The 22,500-nt window shown below is 56.0% G+C and overlaps 5 protein-coding genes across 6 annotated transcripts in view; 2 read left to right on the top strand and 3 right to left on the bottom strand.

The window, feature by feature from the left end:
• iqgap3 (IQ motif containing GTPase activating protein 3) overlaps positions 1-55 on the bottom strand; it is a 14,870-nt gene extending 14,815 nt beyond the window's left edge. The window contains exon 1 of the mRNA XM_068760577.1: positions 28-55. Coding sequence (XP_068616678.1) covers positions 28-55 — 28 coding nt within the window. The remainder of the gene's footprint in view (positions 1-27) is intronic.
• A 536-nt stretch (positions 56-591) lies between these two features.
• On the top strand, positions 592-3,584 carry decr1 (2,4-dienoyl CoA reductase 1, mitochondrial). Of its 2 annotated transcripts, none has more exons than XR_011106435.1 (10): positions 592-673; positions 1,339-1,523; positions 1,590-1,647; positions 1,718-1,804; positions 1,873-2,020; positions 2,247-2,346; positions 2,415-2,487; positions 2,568-2,674; positions 3,232-3,294; positions 3,411-3,479. XR_011106435.1 is itself a non-coding variant. In XM_068758605.1 (10 exons), exons 1-10 carry the CDS (start codon positions 608-610, stop codon positions 3,468-3,470), a joined length of 987 nt encoding a protein of 328 aa, XP_068614706.1. In that variant the 5' UTR covers positions 592-607; the 3' UTR covers positions 3,471-3,584. The 2 variants fall into 2 exon arrangements, 1 of the variants encoding a protein (XP_068614706.1); XM_068758605.1 differs by having other exon boundaries at positions 2,568-2,714; positions 3,411-3,584.
• Positions 3,585-3,676: 92 nt separating this feature from the next.
• On the bottom strand, positions 3,677-7,546 carry pnp4b (purine nucleoside phosphorylase 4b). Its single transcript, XM_068757174.1, is given in 9 exon segments — positions 3,677-3,814; positions 3,892-3,971; positions 4,076-4,123; positions 4,126-4,241; positions 4,305-4,480; positions 4,817-4,920; positions 5,007-5,179; positions 6,416-6,485; positions 7,513-7,546. Coding segments are annotated over 9 exon segments (939 nt in total).
• A 2,482-nt stretch (positions 7,547-10,028) lies between these two features.
• Positions 10,029-11,537, top strand: LOC137917699 (ankyrin repeat domain-containing protein 34A). The gene has a single exon (XM_068760423.1). It carries the CDS (start codon positions 10,029-10,031, stop codon positions 11,535-11,537), a length of 1,509 nt encoding a protein of 502 aa, XP_068616524.1.
• A 3,111-nt stretch (positions 11,538-14,648) lies between these two features.
• Positions 14,649-22,500, bottom strand: part of LOC137914991 (disintegrin and metalloproteinase domain-containing protein 15-like) — a 9,632-nt gene continuing 1,780 nt past the window's right edge. The window contains 26 exon segments of the mRNA XM_068758471.1: positions 14,649-15,493; positions 15,571-15,665; positions 15,851-15,916; positions 16,316-16,363; positions 17,199-17,276; positions 17,528-17,633; positions 17,754-17,931; positions 18,499-18,613; positions 18,707-18,787; positions 18,856-19,001; positions 19,004-19,038; positions 19,112-19,220; positions 19,295-19,403; positions 19,405-19,491; positions 19,569-19,663; positions 19,739-19,914; positions 19,997-20,145; positions 20,491-20,575; positions 20,649-20,793; positions 20,796-20,817; positions 20,890-20,961; positions 21,179-21,244; positions 21,320-21,466; positions 21,468-21,504; positions 21,642-21,718; positions 22,179-22,257. Coding sequence (XP_068614572.1) covers positions 15,448-15,493; positions 15,571-15,665; positions 15,851-15,916; positions 16,316-16,363; positions 17,199-17,276; positions 17,528-17,633; positions 17,754-17,931; positions 18,499-18,613; positions 18,707-18,787; positions 18,856-19,001; positions 19,004-19,038; positions 19,112-19,220; positions 19,295-19,403; positions 19,405-19,491; positions 19,569-19,663; positions 19,739-19,914; positions 19,997-20,145; positions 20,491-20,575; positions 20,649-20,793; positions 20,796-20,817; positions 20,890-20,961; positions 21,179-21,244; positions 21,320-21,466; positions 21,468-21,504; positions 21,642-21,718; positions 22,179-22,257 — 2,449 coding nt within the window. The 3' untranslated portion in view covers positions 14,649-15,447.

The raw sequence follows: 22,500 nt of genomic DNA, 5'->3' as shown, positions 1-22,500 counted from the left end.
GCTCTTTGATCAATCACACAAACTCACAGCGGCTGGGTCCGTCCGAGTCCGCCATGTGGACGTGTCCCCCGTGTCCTCCGTGTCCCCCGTGTCCTCGTCCTCTCGGGGACACCGTCAAAACCTCCAGGAACTCGTCCGAGCCTCCGCTTCAAGCTGTCCGCTACTCCGCGCTACTTCCGGTCTGCGCTTTGAAAGCTCCCGCCAAGCTCTGATTGGACGAACGGCCAGCCGCTTCCCCCATTGGCTGGAAGCTTGCCGCGTTGCATTGTGGTCTGTTTTTCTTTCGTTCAAATATACTCGTTAGATCAGAGATATCTATGATTTAGCTTTCTCCTTTCTTTTCTTTTTTAAATGGCCGCTGATGTTTACATGTTTCCATAGCAACAGAGTCCGCCAGTCTTTTTTTTATATATATTTTATTGAATGCAAAAGTGAACAATAAATTATTTTAAATCAATAACAACGTTGGAAACATCAACAAAGATAAAAACAATAATAATAATAATAATAATAATAATAATAACAATCGAACAACGATCAGGAAAAGTTGCAGTCATCCGTCCGAAGCCCCCCCTCATCCGGGTCAAAGGTCACAGCCGGGAACAACATGGCGTCCGCAGCGCTCCGGAGGGCAGCCCAGCTGTTCAGGTCTGGCCCAACCTCGTTCCACAAGGTGAGGAGATCAATCAGAAGTGTGCTATCTGTGACGTCAGAGAGAAGCTGTGAACACGACAAAGAATGGGTGACGTGTCGTCACGTCACTTTGAGCGTAAGATTCAGAGACTAGTTTTATCACGCGAGGTGTCACGTGTCATAATAAATATAAGTGATCTGTCGCAACCCTTCAGATATTCTACTCTTCTGTTCAAACATACTTCCGGGTTCTGTAGGGGGCGCTCGCGAGGAGGTCGGGCTTCATTTGTTTACAAACAACATGTTTGGATGGTTGTTGGATGGATGACAGGAGAAACGTCAACAAGTCCAGTTGGTTGTTTTTGATCTTTATTTGTTTAATGAACCGGATCTACGCCGACTCGTGACGTAGTTTGGTCATGTGACCACCAGGTGGCGCCGTTAACACAGAAGACAAACGCTGGTAATCTTGTGCTGCATTCTTCTGCTGCACCAATGGCACGATGGCTGTACACCCCTCACAGACAGAGCCACGCCCTCTTTACCCCTCAGCCACGCCCCCTTACCCCTCAGACACACTTTCTATGTGCCTGTTATGTTTTATTGGCTTTAGATTAATCAATTTAATTTCACCGCTGTATCCAGCGCTTTACAAATAAAGTTGGATTGTTAAAGTAAATAAAAGGTTTCCGAGTTTTCCTTCAGGCGTGGCTCCACAGCTCGGTGGCTCCGCCTCCATCGGGTTTCTTCACGCCAGTTGATGGCGTCATGCTGCAGACGGGAAGCTTCAACGACAGAGTGGCGTTCATCACAGGAGGGGGGACGGGCCTGGGCCGGGCCATGACCACCACCCTGTCCCAGCTCGGCGCTCGATGTGTCATCGCCAGCAGGTCAGAGGTCACGTCTCACCTGGGCAGGTGTGAGCTCGCTCCAGACTCAATGCGTTTCCTGTTCAGGAAGTTGGACGTTCTGCAGCAGACGGCCGAGGAGATCAGCAGCCAGACAGGAAACCAGGTCAGAACCAGAACCAGAACCAGAACCATGTTGGTCCCATGGACCCGTGAACCGGTCCCCTCGTCCCCAGGTCCACGCCGTCCAGTGTGACGTCAGGGATCCTGAGGCGGTCTCCCGGTGCGTGGACCGGATGGAGGCTCTGACCGGACTGCCAGATGTAACGCAGCGTCTCATTGGCCGGCCGAAAGTAGGCGGGCCGAAAGTAATCTATTACAACCGGTGCAGGTGATCGTCAACAACGCGGCGGGGAACTTCGTCTGTCCGTCCGAACGTCTGTCCCCAAACGCCTGGAGGAGCGTCACGGACATCGTGCTGAACGGGACGGCCTTCGTCACGCTGGAGCTGGGCAAGAGGCTGATCCAGGGTCAGAGAGGTCAGGATCCAGGGTCAGAGGGGTCAGGGTCAGAGGGGTCAGGGTCCAGGGTCAGGGGGGTCAGGGGGGTCAGGGTCCAGGGTCAGAGGGGTCAGGATCCCAGGAAAACGTTTCAAACGTCTTCTTTGTCTTTATCAATAATTCCACGCTCCACCAGCTTCTGGCCACGCCCCCCCCCCCCCCCCCCCCAGTGGGATGACCCGGCTCGTCTGTGCTACCTGTGCAGGTGCATCTTTCCTGGCCATCACCACCACCTATGCCGAGTCGGGTTCTGGTTTCGTGGCGCCGAGTGCGTCGGCGAAGGCCGGAGTCGAGGCGCTGTACAAGTGAGTTTACCGGACCGGGCCCGTCGTCCCCGACGCCGGCGCCATGGCAACACTCTGTTGTGTTCCAGGTCTCTGGCGGCTGAGTGGGGGCGCTATGGTCATCGGTTTAACGTGATCCAGCCCGGACCAATCAGAACCAAGGTGCAGTTTGTTGCTTGTTTACCGGGCCTGGTTCTGGTTCTGGGTCACACCGGTTCTGGTGCTCGTTTGTGATTGTTTAGGGGGCCTTCAGCCGTCTGGACCCGACCGGCTGCTTCCAGAAGGAGATGATCTCCAGAATCCCAACGGGTCGACTCGGAACACCGACTGAGATCGCAAACCTGGCGGCGTACGTTAGCAGCGGCTACGCTAGCTGGATGTCCGGCGCTGTGAGTGGACCTGAGGGTCAGGGTGCAGACCGGGCCTGGGTCGGACCGGGCCTGGGTCGGACTGGGCCTGGGTCGGACCGGTTCTGGGTCAGACCGGGCCTGGGTCAGACGATTCTGGGTCAGACCGGTTCTGGGTCAGACCGGGCCTGGGTCAGACCAGTTCTGGGTCAGACCGGGCCTGGGTCAGACCGGTTCTGGGTCAGACCGGTTCTGGGTCGGACCGGGCCTGGGTCGGACCGGTTCTGGGTCAGACCGGTTCTGGGTTGGACCGGTTCTGGGTCAGACCGGTTCTGGGTCACACCGGGCCTGGGTCAGACCGGGCCTGGGTCGGACCGGGCCTGGGTCAGACCGGTTCTGGGTCAGACCGGGCCTGGGTCGGACCGGTTCTGGGTCAGACCGGTTCTGGGTCGGACCGGTTCTGGGTCAGACCGGGCCTGGGTCGGACCGGTTCTGGGTCAGACCGGTTCTGGGTCGGACCGGTTCTGGGTAACCTTCCTGCGTGTCTGTTTGTTCTCAGGTGATCCGGTTGGATGGAGGTGAATACGTGTCGATGGCTGGCGAGTTCAACGAGCTGCGCAGGGTGAGTGAGACCCGGTCCTGACCCGGTTCTGACCCGGTCCTGACCCGTCCTGACCCGCTAGCGGTCCGAATGATGGGCCGATCCTAACGATCAATAACGTTCACGTTGGTTCTCAGCTGACTCCGGATCAGTGGAAGGCGATGGAGGCAAAGATCCGAAGCGCTAAAGGATCCTGAGAACGACGACCAGATGGCCCCGCCCACCTGCTGATGTCAGCACCGTTAGCCTGCTAGCTCGCTGGGCGCTAGCTGGAAGGCTGTTTTCCTGAATAATAAATGTTGAAACATTTTGATGCCGTTTTGAAGGCTCTTTATTTCTGAAGTCTTCCATCGGGTCCGGGTCCGGGCCCGGGGGCCGGGTTCTGCCGCCGGTACCCTCGGGGTCAGTGGCTGTTGATGCCCGGCTGGCAGCGGGTCACCAGCGCAGCCACGAGCTTCTGTAGAATCTCTGCACGCATCTTACAGATCTCCAGAACCTCCTGGTGGTTCACCTTGTCCTCCCGGCCGTAGTCCGGGGACACCTGCAGCGCGGCACCGGGAGCTGAGCGGCGGGACACGGGACACGGGACACGGGACACGCACAGCGGCAGCAACTGACCATGTTCGTGATGAGGGACAGGCCGAGGACTCGGAGGCCGGCGTGCTTCGCCACGGTCACTTCGGGGACCGCACTCATACCTGGGGAGGACGGGACAGAGTCTGGGACTCTGAGACTGAGGGTTCTGAACCGCGACCCGGCACCGAGACGGACGCGCTGAAGGCGGTCTTCCTGTCTTACCCACAGTCACAGCCCAGGATCTGGAGCATCCGGGCCTCCGCGATGGTCTCGTGCAGTAAACGCCCTCCCTGAGGAAGCCCCCGCAGCCGAGGGCGACGCCCACGTCCCCCACCAGCCGCCGCAGGTCCTTGCTGTAGGCGTCCGACATGCAGGGGAACCTGGTCCCGAAGCTAAAGACAGAACCCAGAGAGGGTCTCAGCTCCGGTCCCAGGGCGTCCCCCGCCCGTCCTCACCGCTCATCGTTGGGTCCACACAGCGGGTGCTGTCCAGCGAAGCCCGGCAGGTTGATGTGGTCTTTGATGACCATGATGTCCCCGACCTTAAAGTCAGGACAGAGTCCTCCAGAGGCGTTGGTCGCCAGCAGAGACTCGACGCCCATTAGCTTAAAGACCCTCACCGGGAAGGTCACCTGAGACGCACGGAGGTAAGACAGCGTGGAACCTCGGGTCCAAACCGGGGACGCTTTACCCGCGTCAACAGAAAACCAGGAACCTGAGACGGAGCAAGGACAGCTGGACACCCTCCAGATCCTGATGCAGGTCAGGGTCATGGTGTGTGGAGGACAGCAGAGACAATAGAGGGCAGCAGAGACAATAGATGCAGCAGAGGACAATAGAGGGCAGAACTATCAACAGTTTTTCACAACAAGCCCTGGGTGACCTTTGACCCTGCTGAAACACACCAGCCCCTTTTTAAAATATTTGGGATGTTGTCTGTGGTTGAGACCCGAGGGACGAAGACTCACCTGGCAGAGGGAGTAACCTTCGTACAGGTGGAAGTGTCCCTGCATGAAGACACAGGCTGTGTCCTCGATCGTCCCGAACACCAGACAGCCCTCGTGACCCGTGACTGACAGACGGACACATCAACATGGAGGACAAACCAGTAAGAATCCTCCGGCTGCGGAGGCTCCACCCCCTCCGTGGCCACCTCACCTGTGCTGACGGGGAAGTTGGGGATGTCCCGGTACCTGAAGGTTTGTTTGTTGGCGGCTCCGTCAGCCAGGAGGCCGAGTCCAGAACCGCAGATAACGGCCACCTTTGGACGGTGGCTGGTTTGGGTCAAGAGCCACTCGGTGGTCAGGTTGTAGCTGTCAAAGGAGCAGCAGCTGGGACAAGTGGGACAGGTAAGGTGCCGAGGACAAGCACGGCTTGGGAGGACGGAGGAACATCTGGATGCTTGGATGCAGCGGTCAGACCGGACCAGAGGACTCACCTGGACCGCGTCCTGCCCCAGGCTGGCGTGGAGGACAGGGACTGACGAATATGACTTATGACCTTTGAGACAGACGTGTCTCCTAAAAAGCAGCACTAATGGTCACCATCAAGGTCTCTCAGGAGGACCAGGAGCTGCTGGTGCTGCAGTTATTATAGAACCGCCAGGGACACGGTGTCTCATGCTAGTCCCACAGGGGCTCCCTGTAGAGGGACAATGTCCCTCTATCTGTAGGACTAACATGGTGTCTCATGCTAGTCCCACAGGGGCTCCCTGTAGGACTAGCGTGAGACACCGTGTTAGTCCTACAGGGGGCCCCTGAATATGATGTCAGTATTGTTTATATGCTTTGAGCTAACGTTGGCTAATGTCAGCTATCGGTATTGTTTATATGCTTTGAGCTAACGTTGGCTAATGTCAGCTATCGGTATTGTTTATATGCTTTGAGCTAACGTTGGCTAATGTCAGCTATCGGTATTGTTTATATGCTTTGAGCTAACGTTGGCTAATGTCAGCTATCGGTATTGTTTATATGCTTTGAGCTAACGTTGGCTAATGTCAGCTATCGGTATTGTTTATATGCTTTGAGCTAACGTTGGCTAATGTCAGCTATCGGTATTGTTTATATGCTTTGAGCTAACGTTGGCTAATGTCAGCTATCGGTATTGTTTATATGCTTTGAGCTAACGTTGGCTAATGTCAGCTATCGGTATTGTTTATATGCTTTGAGCTAACGTTGGCTAATGTCAGCTATCGGTATTGTTTATATGCTTTGAGCTAACGTTGGCTAATGTCAGCTATCGGTATTGTTTATATGCTTTGAGCTAACGTTGGCTAATGTCAGCTATCGGTATTGTTTATATGCTTTGAGCTAACGTTGGCTAATGTCAGCTATCGGTATTGTTTATATGCTTTGAGCTAACGTTGGCTAATGTCAGCTATCGGTATTGTTTATATGCTTTGAGCTAACGTTGGCTAATGTCAGCTATCGGTTAGACGACCTCTATCTTTATCTGCCTTGCAGGTCACGGGTGTCGTTGTAGCCTAGCCTAGCCTAGCCTATGTATTTGTTTATTTCCATGACCTCTCTGTTGGTCCCACGTTAGACGCTCGTTTAAACGGTCTTAACCTTTTGTCTGGACTGTCGTGTCGTGATTTGAGCGTTGGCGGCGTCTTCACCCCTACAGACCTGGAGAAGACTGAAGAACAACGGAAGGAGGGTGAACTTAGCAGGACTCCGCTTTGCTGTGCATCGTTGAACCGCAGATCCACAACTAGAGCAAGAAAAACAGAATCAGATGGTGGGACAGCCCCTCCCCTCATTGGCTGAGTAATTCTGTTGAGGTCACTAACCTTTGACCTCTGCAGTTTATAGAGTCGGGTTAACATCCAGTCGGTAGCTGATGTGTGCTACAGCTACGCCGGAAACGAGACGCTGCTAAAGGTAAAGACAATGAATTAAAAAAATAGATTACCAGAGTACTCATTTAGCTAAGAGTTAGCTAATGATAATCAACATTAGTACTGACTAGCAAACTGGTAATACTAGCTAAGAGTTATTACCTAAATTATCGCATAAACAACTAGCTAAATAGTTAATATTAGTTTATTACCTAAATTATCTTATTTTGATTATTAGCTAGTAATAACAAATACTGTTAGCGGTACTCGCTATCATCAGCCCTTTAGAATGCTGAAGTCTGAAGTCAGTTGAAAATGTAGACGCTGGGAATTCTTTAGAAATATGTATATAAGAATTAGCACAGGCTAACATGCTAATTAGCAAAGCACCCCCTCCCTTCAGGCTCCATGCTACGCTAGGCTCACAGTACCTAACAGACAGACAGGCATTGATTTAGGGACCTTTCAGTGAGGTATCGCCATGGGGACACTTCGGCAGAGCTCCAACTCATCGGTTGCCATGGAAACTGCGTTTCCATGATAGCAACATTCTGTGTGTGCTGCAGCGTTTTATTTTTGACACCAACTTCAATTAATGATAATAAGATCGGGTAAACTGGACTCCTGTTCAGGGTCTGATCACTTCCTGTCCAGCCCATTGGCGCTCAGAGCTCCCTGATTGGCTCGTTCATCTGGTCCAATCCGGTCCTGACGGGGCTCTGAGGTCACAGCCTGGTCAGGGTCCACGCTGACCCCCGCCAGGACCGGAAGATGTTCGTTTTGTTTAGCATCGTGTGGACGCTCAGGTGAGGTCGCACCACGCACCTGTGGGAGAGAGAGAGATCTTCATCTTCATCATCATCAGAGCACACAGAGGGACGATGGGAAGAGGGCCAGCTGGCCGGCGGAGTTCTGCTGGGGAACCTTGGGACCGGAAGGATTATGCTGCCCCACCAGATACCCTCCAGTTAGTCCAGGTACCCTAAAGAGAGACCAGTTACCCTACAGACGGTCCAGATGCCCTACAGACGGTCCAGATGCCCTACAGACGAACCAGATGCCCTACAGAGAGACCAGTTACCCTACAGATGGTCCAGATGCCCTACAGACGAACCAGATGCCCTACAGACAGACCAGTTACCCTACAGACGGTCCAGATGCCCTACAGACAGACCAGTTACCCTACAGACGGACCAGATACCCTACAGACGGACCAGATGCCCTACAGACGAACCAGATACCCTACAGACAGACCAGTTACCCTACAGACGGACCAGATACCCTACAGACAGACCAGTTACCCTACAGATGGACCAGATGCCCTACAGACGAACCAGATGCCCTACAGACGGTCCAGATGCCCTACAGACGAACCAGATGCCCTACAGACAGACCAGTTACCCTACAGACGGTCCAGATGCCCTACAGACAGACCAGTTACCCTACAGACGGACCAGATGCCCTACAGACGGTCCAGATGCCCTACAGACGAACCAGATGCCCTACAGACAGACCAGTTACCCTACAGACAGACCAGTTACCCTACAGACGGACCAGATACCCTACAGACGGACCAGATGCCCTACAGACGAACCAGATACCCTACAGACAGACCGGTTACCCTACAGACGGACCAGATACCCTACAGACAGACCAGTTACCCTACAGATGGACCAGATGCCCTACAGACGGACCAGATACCCTACAGACGGACCAGATGCCCTACAGACAGACCAGTTACCCTACAGACGAACCAGATGCCGTACAGACGAACCAGATGCCCTACAGACGAACCAGATACCCTACAGTTAGTCCAGGTACCCTAAAGAGAGACCAGTTACCCTACAGACGGACCAGATACCCTACAGACGGACCAGATGCCCTACAGACGGACCAGATACCCTACAGACGGTCCAGATACCCTCCGGGTCCAGATACCCTCCGGGTCCAGATACCCGACCACAGTCCGGATACTGGCCCCCTAACCTCCGATGAGATCGAGACCTCCTTGGTGAAGACGAAGATCTCAGCTTCACCTCGCTAACGTGTCACTTCCTGTTTGACAGCGTTTATTTAAACTTCCGTGTTTTAGGAATAAATGACGACAGGAAACCAGGTTCAGTGAATCGATCAGCTGATCAATACATGGTCCATCGATACGGGGGGGCGGGGCTGGACGGCTCTGGCTGCTCACACCGGAGGAGGAGGAAGAGGAAGAGGAGGAAGAGGAGGAGGAGTGTCGGTGCAGCGGCTCGTCAGTGGAACCACCGGAGAGGAAGAGGACGCGATGAAGAGGACGCGATGAAGAGGACGCGATGAAGAGGACGCGATGAAGAGGACATGATGAAGAGGACATGATGAAGAGGACGCGTCTTCAGCTCGGCGGTAAGACAAGCCGCTTCCTCGTCGTCCGCGCTCTGACGTCATCGCATCAGCGGGGTTTACCGCGCGCGGCTGTTCGGTGATTTTAACGCGACGTGATGGTGATGATGCAGGTGTGTGTGTGTGTGTGTGTGTGCACGCGCGTGCGCGGTGTGTAAATATAGAAACCGCTGCGTCAGAACAGCGCATGACGTAAAGTCGGTAAATTCCTCCAGTCAGCCAGCTTCTTCATCATCATCATCATCATCACTGAGCTGACTCATCACTCACGTGACCAGGAGGATACAGATCAGACCTGCTGCTGGAATTGATCAAGTGATTAGAATTATTAACGATCTGCCCCAGATCCCTCCTCGTTGCCGTGGAAACAGCGAAGACACCTGTTCATTTGATCGTTCCGGTATCAGGTCACAAAGCCCCGCCTCCAAAGGGGCAGGACGCTGTACCATGTAGCATCAGCTAGCTTCAGGCAGCTGCTAACAGAACCAATGCTAGCTGCTAAAGGCTCCTAGCCGCTAGTTGCTACTGGATGCTAACTGATGCTAGCTGGTTGTTGAAACATCCGTTCTGTTACTGATAAACAGCCGAGATCAAAGTCTGTGCGTGTGTGTGTGTGTGTGTGTGCGCGTGTGCGTGCGCGTGCGTGTGTTCTCAGCCTACTCAGTTGTGTACTTTATACTGCAGGAGTTCTATTTTTAGTTCTATTTTTTTACGTTTTCCTAAAATGAGACATTCGTCTCAGAATTGAAGGACAAAGGTGTCAAAACCGTTCCGGATGCGGTGGCCACGCCCCCTTCTGTCCAGATGGACGTTCCTCACGTTCACGTTTTCTCCTGATGTTCTTGACCTTTGAACTTGACCTTGTGCTTCCACAGGTCATGTGACTTCTCACGCAGGACGGCCAGCCAGCGCTGAACCCCCCCCCGGTGGACAGACGGCGTGAGGCGAGCCGAGGCGTCATGGGGGACGGGGGCCCCCTGCGGACCGAGGGCAACGCCCTCCTGAAGGCCGTCTCCCAGGGGAAGCTGAGGCTGACCCGCCTGCTGTTGGAGGGCGGGGCTTACATCAACGAGGGCAACGAGCGTGGGGAGACGCCCGTCTCCGCCGCCTGCATAGCGAGCTACGACGACCCGCAGGCCCGGCAGAGGATGGTCCGGTACCTGCTGGAGAAGGGCGCCGACCCAAACATCCCCGACAAGAGCGGGCGCACGGCGCTGATGCACGCGTGCGCCGAGCGCGCCGGGAGGGAGGTGGCTCTGCTCCTGCTGGGGAACGGCGCCGACCCCAGCCTGAAGGACTACTCCGGCGCCTCCGCCCTCGTCCACGCCATCAACGAGGGGGACCGGGAGACGTTGCAGGTGCTGCTGGACGCCTGCAGGGCCCGGGGCAAGGAGGTCATCATCATCACCAGCGACACGTCGCCGTCCGGCGCCAGGAAGACCAGGCAGTACCTGAACGCCCCGCCCTCGCCGTCTCCGGCCTGCATGTCTCCCTCCGACGTGGACGTCGGCACCTCGTCCCCGGCGGGGGAGGGGATCTTCAGCTTCGCGCCCAGCTTGGCGCCGCCGTCGGCCCGCCCCCCAGCAGAACGGAGGCCGGCGCCGCGGAGGCTGCTGACGAGGCTGAACTCGGAGCCGTGGGGCCTGGTGGCGCCCTCGGTGCTCGCCGGCGTCCCGCAAGACAAGAGGGACCGAGGTCAGCAGGACAGCGGTGAGGTGAACGGCACGTCCATCGCAGAGCCTCTGTTGTCACGGCGACACAGCATCGAGACCCCCGGCCCTTGTTCCCCCAAACTCATCGACCGGTCCCGCTCCGAGGAGTGTCCCGCTGTCTCCGGGTCCTCCTGGGCGGACAAGATCCAGCAGCACCAGATCCTTTACCGCAGGAACACCGCCCCGGAGTCCCCGGAGAACGCCGGGGGTCCCGGGTCCGTCCCGGGACGGGGTCTGGCCCACCCCAAGCTCAACAGGATGGAGCACTACGAGTCGGACAACCATCTGTGTCCAGAGTCCGTCCCCGGGTCTCCGGACCGGGTGTCTGTGGAGCGGAGGCGATACAATGCCTCCCCCCTGTCCCTGGTCAGCAGTGCCTCTCGGGAGTCTCTAGAGGACATTCCCAATTCAGTGTCCCCCATCGCTGTCCGCAGGCGTCCTCCAGGGCTCTTGGAGCGCCGGGGCTCCGGGACCCTCCTGCTGGACCGCATCTCCCACACCAGGCCCGGCTTCCTGCCCCCACTTAACATCAACCCCCAGAGACCCATCCCCGACATCCGGGCCAATGGCAGGCCCGCCTCCCCAACCCACAAGGTCCTGGTCCCCGTGGCGCCGGCGTCCCCGAAGCGGGCTCCTGAGTCCAAAGTGAAGAAGAAACTTTTGAGGAGACATTCGATGCAGACGGAGCAGATGAAGCAGCTCTCCACCTTCCAGGAGACGCTGGCCGAGAAGGTCCTCGAGTCCAACGGGGACTGAAGACAGGACGGACGGCGCAAGGCATGATGGGTAGCTGCAGGCTTCAAGGACAGACGGACTGCTGGACATGTTCAGAAGAAGTCTGTCCTTGAAGCGCTGCAACGAGCGTCAGTTCTGCTTCCGAGGCTAGTGTTAGCTTCATGTGCTAAGCTAATAGTCTGTGCAAGAAACCAAAAAGAGAAACAGAAGTGCTGCCGCCGTCGATGCTAAGCTAACGTTAGCTTAGCATTTCCCTGGTTCTTGTAAAGTAAAGTCCAAATATTCTGGCGTCTCCGTCCGTTTGGTTTCCTGCGCTGCTCCGGTCCCCCGGTCCCCCGGGGTCGGGTTCACAGCAGGGCGGAGCCAGAGGCGTCTCCGGTGAAGGTTCTCATTGGTCCCTGCACGCTGGCCTGACCCGGGCGGTTCTGCTGGTTCTTTCTCCGTGTCTTCGTCTCCGCTGTCCCGGCGTCCTGACGCTTCCTCCTGTCCAGATGTTCTACTTGCACTGAGGTCCCGTCTTCTCTCCGCTGGGGACGGAACCGACGCCCGGACCCCAGCTGACCGGGACGCGTTCCACGCCGCCTCTACGTTCTGTGTTTGATGAAACATCGTTTTGTTGTTTGTGAAACTCCAAAGAAGTCGTGAGGATTTGAACCCGAACCCGCTGAGACTGTAAATACTGTACAGATCACCTGTGCACCTGCACCTGCTTCAACACAGGGGGGCGCTGGAGTCAGCTCTAACTTCAGATCCATGCTTGTGTCCAGTTAGCGCCACAACAGCATTAGCCTAGCGTAGAACAAAGAGCGTCACAAGGACCGAAACACCAAGCACTTTAATCTAGCATGAAGCTAACAATTTCCTTCTGCTTCCCGTTTTTGTGCTAAGCTATGCTAAGCTATGCTAAGCAGAGACACAGATGTTTTATTTAGCGCATCTGGGTCTGAGGGAGTCCACCAATGAGCTCGGTTTCATGAGGACAGCCAATGACAGCCCGTCCTCCCTTGTGAAGAGGGAGGAGCTTCAGCTCGTCTGCTGCTGATTGGTTCAGCTGAACCCGAACCTTGTCGTGGTCCAGGGGTCGGCGACCTGAGACACGCGGGTCACGGCTAGCACGCCACCGATGTTCTACCGCGCTATCTACGACCGTAGCGCCGGCGCTATTGTTGTCTATGCCCGGCGCTACGCTAACAATGCACCGTACACGGAGCCCCGGCGCTATGCTAACAATGCACCGGACACGGAGCCCCGGCGCTATGCTAACAATGCACCGGACACGGAGCCCCGGCGCTACGCTAACAATGCACCGGACACGGAGCCCCGGCGCTACGCTAACAATGCACCGGACACGGAGCCCCGGCGCTACGCTAACAATGCACCGGACACGGAGCCCCGGCGCTACGCTAACAATGCACCGGACACGGAGCCCCGGCGCTACGGTCGAAGTTGTAGGCGCCATTTTGAGACTAAACAGGAATAAACGGCGCTAGCTAGCATGCTAACCAGAGCAGCACCTTGAAGACGTTCTGTACAGAGCTAACGTCCTACACAGTACCCGTTTATAGATAAATACTACATATAGGTAATATGAAACGACAACAACCAGCGAAGGCACCCGGTAGTTCAGCAAACGTGTTTAAATACTGTAAAACAGATTGTTTACTATTAAAGTACGTGTTGCAGTCTGGGCGTGAGTTTATTGTGAAGCGGTAACCCGACCCGTTTGAGTGCACAGATATCGATTAGAGTATTTTCCTACGCCTGTTGGCGACGGAAACATTTAATCAATCGGATCTATTTTTCTTCCACTCCGGTTCAGAACAAAAACGTTTGTTTCAGGTTATGAACCTGCCGAGCTGGAACGTCTCCGTGACTTTATCCGCCAATGAGAGACTAGCGCCGACCCCACCTTCACGCGTTAGCGGTAGCATTGCTATAATGGCCCCGCCCACAAGCCGCTCAAACGCGGGAATGCTGCTAGCATCACAAAACAAGGATTAACGATGACGTGTGTGTCCACGCCGCGGTGATTGGGGCGTGGCACAGCCGGTGTGGAGGTTTTATTTGTGCGCGCTCACCTGTGCGATGTCAGTGGGTGTGGCCTTGTTATGGTGGTGGGGACCAGCAGGACCAGCAGGACCAGCCGGACCGGCGGGACCAGCGGGACCACCAGCCAGATGGAAACATCAAAGGATTGCACGGGCAACGACAATCGATAGATCAAAGAAGCCCTCCAGCTGTTCTCTCTGTGATCTGGAGCCAGCGCGTCTTCAGTGTTTTAACCCCTTCGGCTCGGCCCACCGTGGCGTTCGGATTAATTTTTATTTATACGCCACAATAAAGAACCTTTTATTTACAGACTTTTTAAAAAATTTCAAGTATTTGCCTGTTGCACATACTTTGTCCAGTAGATGACGTAGTAGAGCAGATGAAGCTGCTGGAATGTCCCCCGTGTCCTCCGTGTCCCCCGTGTCCTCGTCCTCTCGGGGACACCGTCAAAACCTCCAGGAACTCGTCCGAGCCTCCGCTTCAAGCTGTCCGCTACTCCGCGCTACTTCCGGTCTGCGCTTTGAAAGCTCCCGCCAAGCTCTGATTGGACGAACGGCCAGCCGCTTCCCCCATTGGCTGGAAGGTTGCCGCGTTGCATTGTGGTCTGTTTTTCTTTCGTTCAAATAAACTCCTGTTAAATCAGAGACATCTATTAAGACCACTTTTATTGTGAAACTCGTCTTCTCTACTTGATTTAGTTTCCTCCTTTCTCTTCAATGGCCGCTGATGTTTACATGTTTCCATAGCAACAGAGTCCGCGCCAGTCGGACGCTAACGGAGAGGCTACAAGGTGCGTCACCAAGTTATTGACTTCTGATCATGTAACGTCCCAGAAAGGACCATCTTCATCATCATCTTCACCTGTCAGTGACCTTTGACTGGGGGGGGGGGGGGGGGGTTTGCAGCAGAAATCATTTTCTGAGTTAAAACAAATATAAAAGTGCTTAAATCTAGGACTGGTGGCCGGTGGGGTCCGGTCTGGTCCAGCTGGTGCCCTTGAGCAAGGCACCAGGCCGCCGGGCGAGCTCTCACCCTCACCTCCGCTTGGACTTGTTGATTACCATCAAAGATTTTCAGAATAAAAGCTGTTGAAGAGGTTTATTTATTCTCCACGTTGAGACTTACATTCAAGACATTTTAATCCCAGACCTGAATGGATCCAGGACAGGATGAGGGGTCAGGGGTCAGTCCGGGTTACCGTGGTGACTGATGATGTCATCATGGTGCTGAGGTTGGATATTGTGTATTTTGTGTATTTGAATTTTGTCTTTATGTTCGGAGCCCAGGAAGACGAGCGACCACCGAGGTGGGAGCTAATGGGGACACAATGAGACAATGAGAGGGACGGCGAAGGCGAGACGCTTTGGAGACGAGGTCAGAGACCAGACTCTGATGGGTTGGACGTCCAGAGGAGAGACGGGGACTATATCGGTAGAAGGACGCTGAGGATGGGACGGCCGGGGAACAGGACTAGAGGACGACCCAGGAGGAGACACATGGACGTAGTGAGGGAGGACGATGCAAAGGACAGGACCAGAGGACGACCCAGGAGGAGACACATGGACGTAGTGAGGGGGGACGATGCAAAGGACAGGGTGAAGAGGAGAAGGTTGGGTTGCCGTGGCGACCCCTCAGGGGACAGGAAGACAGTCCAGTAGCAGTAGTCTGAAGACATGTCACCACCGTTCCTCTCACCCTGACCCCGGATCAGGCTCTGGACCCCTCCAGGGGGCGCTGTCACAATACAGTCAAGAAGCTCCGGCTAAGGTCGAGGGTTCAGGTCCAGAGTTCCTACATCACTACTGGCGAGATGCTGCTGAGCAAGGCAGTCATCGAGTTCCTGAAGGATTCATCCCTGAGTCATCTTCATCTTCATCACAGATCAAAGCTGAGAGGAGGAAACGGTCTGCGGGTGGGCGGGGCCACGCCTGGGGAGCAAACGGCACATTCAGCGTTCCCAAGCCTGCCTCAGGCTCCCCGCCTCTGATTGGTGGACAACACTTACCTGTTGGGACCGGCTGCAGGTGCAACAGCCCTGCGCTGTGGGGGGGCCAGAGGGCGGGGCTTAATGGGCAGCACAGGTCTGGGTGGATCCAGAACCTGAAAATATGAAAGCCTCCATCTCATTAGTGTCATGGATTCTGATCCCGCCCCCAATCACTTCAACCAGGATTAATACCAAATCAATATCTATCATCAAACCTCTTCATCAGTTAATCTGATCTGTAGCCCCCAGAAACAAAGACCGCGCTAGCTAACACCACCAACATGCAGGTGTGGTGTACCTGTCCCAGCGTGACGGGGTCAGGAGGGAGTGGCTTGTTGGGTGGAGCTTGTCGACTCACCAGCAGCTGAAATGTTAGTGAGGAGGAAGAGATACTTCAGAGAACTTCCTGTTTAGCGGCGTCATCAGGACCGTTAAAGCGAGCTCACCGGTTAGCGTTAGCGAACGAGCTAAGGGAGGAGCCAATCAGCTCGCTGTCAACGAGCGTGCTGCTATTGTTGCCTCGAGAGGCCCCAAGCTAGGTAGCATGCTATCGATTAGCTCAAGCAGTAGCCATGCAAATGGCAGATTAATCAATACTACAAGTGTGAGATCAATCAGTGCTCCAGGACACCAGTGAAACCCGAGACCTCGGGGGGGACCTGCTCCCAGCTGACAAACTGATGTCATTATTTTGCTCCTCCAGCCAGCAGGGGGCAGTACTATCTGAAACCACGCCTCCACACGTACAGTCACATGACTGTACCTGGCCGTCGGGGTTGGGAGGAAGAGGCTTGGTGGGCGGGGCAGGTCGCTGTTTAACATAATGAAGTAGCAGAAATAGAAGTCGGCAGGTCAGAGTTCACTTCCTGTTCAGCGGAATGATAGTGTGTGTTTCTGTGGTACCTCAACCAGGTGTGGTTGTAGTTGAGGTACCAGGCGAGGTTTAGGTACCAGGTGTGGTTGAGGTACCAGGTGTGGTACCAGGTGTGGTACCAGGTGTGGTACCAGGTGTGGTTTAAGTACCAGGTGTAGTTGAGGTACCAGGTGTAGTTGAGGTACCAGGTGTGGTTTAGGTACCAGGTGTGGTACCAGGTGTGGTACCAGGTGAGGTTTAGGTACCAGGTGAGGTTGAGGTACCAGGTGTGGTTTAGGTACCAGGTGAGGTTTAGGTACCAGGTGTGGTACCAGGTGTGGTACCAGGTGAGGTTTAGGTACCAGGTGAGGTTTAGGTACCAGGTGTGGTTTAGGTACCAGGTGTGGTACCAGGTGTGGTACCAGGTGAGGTTTAGGTACCAGGTGAGGTTTAGGTACCAGGTGTGGTACCAGGTGAGGTTTAGGTACCAGGTGAGGTTGAGGTACCAGGTGTGGTTTAGGTACCAGGTGAGGTTTAGGTACCAGGTGAGGTTTAGGTACCAGGTGTGGTTTAGGTACCAGGTGTGGTACCAGGTGTGGTACCAGGTGAGGTTTAGGTACCAGGTGAGGTTTAGGTACCAGGTGAGGTTGAGGTACCAGGTGTGGTTTAGGTACCAGGCGAGGTTTAGGTACCAGGTACGGAGCACAATGGAACAAGAACGGATAAGAACAATGCTTCTCTGCTCTGGAACACGCTAACACGCTAACACGCTAAGACCTCCAGGTGAGGACACTGAGGTTACCTGAGGCAATGGATTTAGGGTGGGGTCAGGGGGGAGTGGCTTAGTGGGAGGAGCAGGTCTGTCATGAACCTAAAAACAGGAAGCAAATGCAGAGTGAAGGCTGGCACACGCATAGACGAGGTCAGAGGTCACAACAGAAGGTGTGTTAATGTGAGCCAACAAGAGCACAAACACAAAAACACAGAACCTGAAGTTCTCTCTTCCTGGAGCTCCCGTCACAATAAAAGCATCCTGAGATAATCCTCAACAAAATAAAATGCCAGCAGGAGGATCCAGTGTCTGTTCCTTTGCCGTCGTGGAGGGGGGGTTGCTATGGTTACCTCCTTCATGGCCGTGGTCAGTGGGATGTCCGTTGGCTTCCGCTGGTACCTCAGAGGTCGGACCTGTTCCCCGTTCCGGTCATCGACCCGATCCGGTGCCGGCGTTCTGACAGGAACAAACGAGAAACGCCGAAAACATCAAAGAGCGACAGAACCATCAGTTCTGGGTACCGCGAGGCGTTCAGGGTCTGTGGAGCACAGGAACACGCCCACTCACGGCCCTGACCGGGTGTGGCTCCGGGCGTGGCTCCGGGCGTGGCCCCGGGCTTTGTGCAGCAGGTTGTCGGTTCCCAGACAGAAGAGCCTCCGACGGAACCGAGGGAACCGCAGGGCGAGGAAGAGGAGGACCACGGGAAGGACCAGGAGGAAGACGAAGAGCAGAGCCACTCGGACCGGCTCAGACTCTGAGCGGAGGGAGGCGGAGTTAGTAGTGTCCCACTAATAGTACTACTACTGCTACTACTGCTATTACTATTACTGCTACTAATATTACTGCTACTATTATAATTACTATTATTAATACCATTATAATTACTAATAATACTACTACTGCTACTAATACTGCTGCTATTACTATTACTGCTACTAATACTACTGCTACTGCTACTAATACTGCTGCTATTATAATTACTATTATTACTACTACTACTATTACTACTACTGCTACTAATACTGCTACTATTACTACTACTACTGCTACTAATACTACTGCTACTGCTACTAATACTGCTACTATTATAATTACTGCTACTAATACTACTGCTACTACTGCTACTAATACTGCTACTATTATAATTACTGCTACTAATACTGCTACTATTACTATTATTACTACTACTGCTGCTATTACTACTATAAGTATTACTACTACTAATACTACTACACTAACCCCACTAATCATTACAATCATGCCCCGCCCCTTGCCGTTTGATGGTTTCGTGATCAGAGGTCAGGTTGCCGTGGTTTCCGGCGCGTACCTGCGGCGGGGGGGCCCCCGCTGTCCACGCTGCCCCCGAGGCCGGAGTACCTGCAGTCGGGCGGCGCCCAGCCGGCGTCACAGTGACAGTTGTTGTTGTTGTTGCACACCTGGAGCACAGCGACACATCCCGGTCACGCCCCCGGGACCCGGCTCAGAGCCCCACGCCCCGCCTGCGCCCCGCCCACGCCCCGCCCACTCACCCCGTGCCCGTGACACGTCCCGCGGCATCCGTCCACACGGAACGCCGCCGCCGCGTCCTCACACTTCTGCTCCAAACAGGCCTGAAACAGAAAGCGGCTTCAGCCGACGGGTCCAGCCTGACACCTGAGCGTCGGGGGGCGGGGCTGACCCTGTCCGGGCCGCAGGCGGTGCCCGGGGCCACGGCGGCCGGGTCGGACACGTCGTCCCCCGGGTGGAGGAAGGTCCCCCTGCAGGCCAGGCCGCTGTGGTTGGTGGTGAGGACCTCGGCCTTGCCGCGCAGCAGGGGGCGCTCTCTGCCCCCTGGCACTGAATCCGACCGCAGAGGACGTCGCTGCAACAGGAAGTGATGTCAGCGGGCGCCGAGCATCCATGCGCTGCAACAGGAAGCGCTGCGGCTCACTCACGCGTCGGCGCAGGGGGCGTGGCCACCGCCGGGCAGCTGACCACAGTTCCCGTGTTTGTTTCCCTGCTTGTTGACTGATGAGAAGCAGATGGGCGGAGCCACGGTGGCGTCTGGGGACAGACACACGGGTCAGCCGGCGCCTCTAGGCGGGTCCGGCGGGTCCGGCGGCCTGACGGCGTCTTACTGGGCCCCCACAGCGCCTGGCACTGCCTCCGCATGCTGGCACAGACGCCGCCGTAGCAGAAGGAGGCTCCGCCCTCGCAGCGCTCGCCGTTCTGGAGGAAGACGTTGGGGCGGGCAGTAAGGGGAGGAGCCTGTGCAGAACTCTGGGAGGTCGCACTCTCCAAGTGGCTGACGACACACCAGACCCGGAGCCTGAAACTGAGGGGGGGGGGGGGGGGGGGGGGGTTAGGGGGACCTTCAGGGAGACCCCGCCCTCCACCTGGACCCGCCCTCACCTTGCAGGCGTGGCAGCAGGTGCCGTCAGACGAGCACTGAGCCCCGGCGACCAGCCGGCAGGTGGAGGCGTTGCAGCAGCGGTCCTCACAGTCCTGACCAATCAGAGCACAGCGCCGCGTCAACAGGAAGTAAACCGAGCGGCGCCGCTCCAGGCAGGGGCGGGTACCTCCCAGCAGGCCGCAGTCACACTCCTCCCCCCGCTCCACGTACAGGTTCCCACAGCGCGGCCCCCCCAGCAGCCGGTCCGGCGGGGGGGCGTTGAACAGACACATCCCGGCGCCGTGCAGCAGGCTGGCGGCGAGGTCCGCCGCGCTGCAGCTGCTGAACCGCTGCCCCGGCATGGACCTGGGGCCAGGGGGCAGAGGGCAGAGGGCAGAGGTCAGGACACGCCCCCGACCCGAGTGCCGGTGCCGGTCCCGGTTCTGACCCCGTAGGAGGCTCCATGATGCAGCCCCCGAGCCGAGCTTCGTTCTCACAGGAGCAGCCGCGTTCAGCCGCGTCGTGAACCATCCCCAGGTTGTGACCCAGCCCATGAGCAACGGTGGAGGCCACGCCCAAAACGCTGACCAGGTGGTCCTGAGAGGGGGGGGAGAGAGGGAGGGGGGAGAGAGAGAGGGAGCGGGGGGAGAGAGAGAGAGAGGGAGAAAGAGAGAGAGGGGGGGAAGGGAGGGGGGAGAGAGAGGAGGGAGGGGGGAGAGAGAGAGGGAGCGGGGGGAGAGAGAGAGAGAGGGAGAAAGAGAGAGAGGGGGAAGGGAGGGGGGAGAGAGAGAGAGGGGGGGGGGGGGGAGAGAGGGAGGGGGGAGAGAGAGAGGGACGGTGTCGGTGACCTTTGATCTGACTGATCAAACGTGGATCAGACGTTCAGCAGCTGCTATTGGACGGAGAGCTATGACATCACAGCCGTGCTTCCCGCCCCCTCACCACACTGACGCCCCCCGAGCGGTCTCTGGAACACATGGACGACTGGGACGCCATCCCCACCGTGGCGCCGTGGAAGGCCCCGCCCCTGCAGGTGAGACGGCTGATCACTGGCCAATGGGAAGCTTTGCTTCAGCTAGGCGTCGCCCGCGCGCTCCTACATGATCAGCTGAGCGTTGTCATGGCGAAGGCGTGGCAGCAGCTCCCTCATTCGCCACTCCAGGAAGTCGTCCAGGGTGTCGGCGGGACTCGTCCCCACCCGGATCCGGTCCCGGTCGCTCCAGATCTCCAGACCGGTGAGAGCGACCGGATGTTCAGGGGGCGGTAGAACTGGGAGGGGCACAAAGACACACCTCAGGCTCGCTCACCTGATTTAAGGTAGCGGGAGGGGGCGGAGCTCACCAGGTCCACCTGGTGGGCCACGTCCAGCATGCGGTACAGGACGGTCTTCTGGTTCTTCTGGTAGTTCAGGAACTACAAAACACGTTGCGGTCAAGAGCCACCATTTTGTTATGCTGCCACCTGGTGGTGCAAAGACGCCACTGCAGCCAGCAGGGTCCCTGACCAGTGTCTGAAGACTATAATCCCAAACCAGATCATTAACCGGATCCAGATCATAATCCCAAACCAGATCATTAACCGGATCCAGATGATAATGATGATGATGATGATGAAGGTATTGATCACTGACCTCCTGGTGATCGACCACCAGCACCAGTTCGATGTATTTGGTCTCAGACAGGACGTCCCTCCTCCTCTGCAGATCGGCAGGTCACAACTACATTACCCATGAGCCTCAGCTGTGCTCTCTGATTGGTTGCTGATGACTCACCCTTTGTGTGGAGCTGTGGGAGGGGGGGGCGGTGCCGTGAGAGACCCCACACCCTCCAGCGCCGTCCCCCGGAGGCCGGGTGGGGGACAACAGGTGGAGTCCACCCCCCTCCCCCTCCCCCCCTGGGGATGGGGGCGGGGGCTGCAAACTCAAAGCTCAGCGTGGCGTTGATGGTGATGACGCCGCTGTGGGAGGGAACAGATACGTGACATCATCTGGAGACATATTGATTGTTCACACGCACACACACACGCACACGCACACACGCACACGCACACACACACGCACACGCACACACGCACACGCACACACACACACTGACCAGAGTCCGGAGCAGGTACTCAGAGCGACTCTGGAATGAGGGAAGCCTCGGACGCTGCCGTGGTAGAAACAGTGAGTCTGCAAAGACACACAGACACACAGAGACACACACACAGACACACAGACACACACACACACAGCACACACACACACACAGACACACACACAACAACAGACACACAGACACACACACACACAGACACACACACACACACACGACACAACACACACACACACAGACACACACACACACAGACACACACACACACACAGACACACAGACACACACACACACACACACACACACACAGACACACACACACACACACACACACACACACACACACACACACACACACACACACACACACACACACACACACACACACACACACACACACACACACACACACACACACACACACACACACACACACACACACACACACACACAACACACACACACACACACACACACACACACACACACACACACCTGTCAGCGTGTGGGGGGGGCGTGGTGCGTTCACTGACTCACCGCAGCCTCGGCCCTCTCAGACACACCGGTGCCGTTGGGCAGGTAGTAGAAGACTTCAGGCGCTTTGGGCAGGACGTCCCTGCAACGAGACAACGAGACAAGACAATGAGACAACGAGACGAGACAATGAGACGAGACGACGAGACAACGAGACGACGAGACAACGAGACAACGAGACGACGAGACAATGAAACGAGACAATGAGACAACAAGACAACGACACAACGAGACGAGACAACGAGACGACGAGACAATGAAACGAGACAATGAGACAATGAGACAACGACACAATGAGACGAGACAACGAGACAATGAGACAACG

The sequence above is a fragment of the Brachionichthys hirsutus genome, chromosome 3 (assembly GCF_040956055.1).
Source record: "Brachionichthys hirsutus isolate HB-005 chromosome 3, CSIRO-AGI_Bhir_v1, whole genome shotgun sequence".
NCBI classification, from domain to species: domain Eukaryota; kingdom Metazoa; phylum Chordata; class Actinopteri; order Lophiiformes; family Brachionichthyidae; genus Brachionichthys; species Brachionichthys hirsutus.
Note: the sequence above shows the minus strand (reverse complement) of the source record. Positions and strands in the feature narration are given on the sequence as shown.

Bases quoted from the DNA above. Each gene is read 5' to 3' on its own strand.
- decr1 (XM_068758605.1), top strand. From the start codon at position 608: ATGGCGTCCGCAGCGCTCCGGAGGGCAGCCCAGCTGTTCAGGTCTGGC. The intron at 2,347-2,414 runs GTGAGTTTACCG...GTTGTGTTCCAG, and splicing joins GGAGTCGAGGCGCTGTACAA to GTCTCTGGCGGCTGAGTGGG. The intron at 2,715-3,231 runs GTGAGTGGACCT...GTTTGTTCTCAG, and splicing joins CTAGCTGGATGTCCGGCGCT to GTGATCCGGTTGGATGGAGG.
- LOC137917699 (XM_068760423.1), top strand. From the start codon at position 10,029: ATGGGGGACGGGGGCCCCCTGCGGACCGAGGGCAACGCCCTCCTGAAG.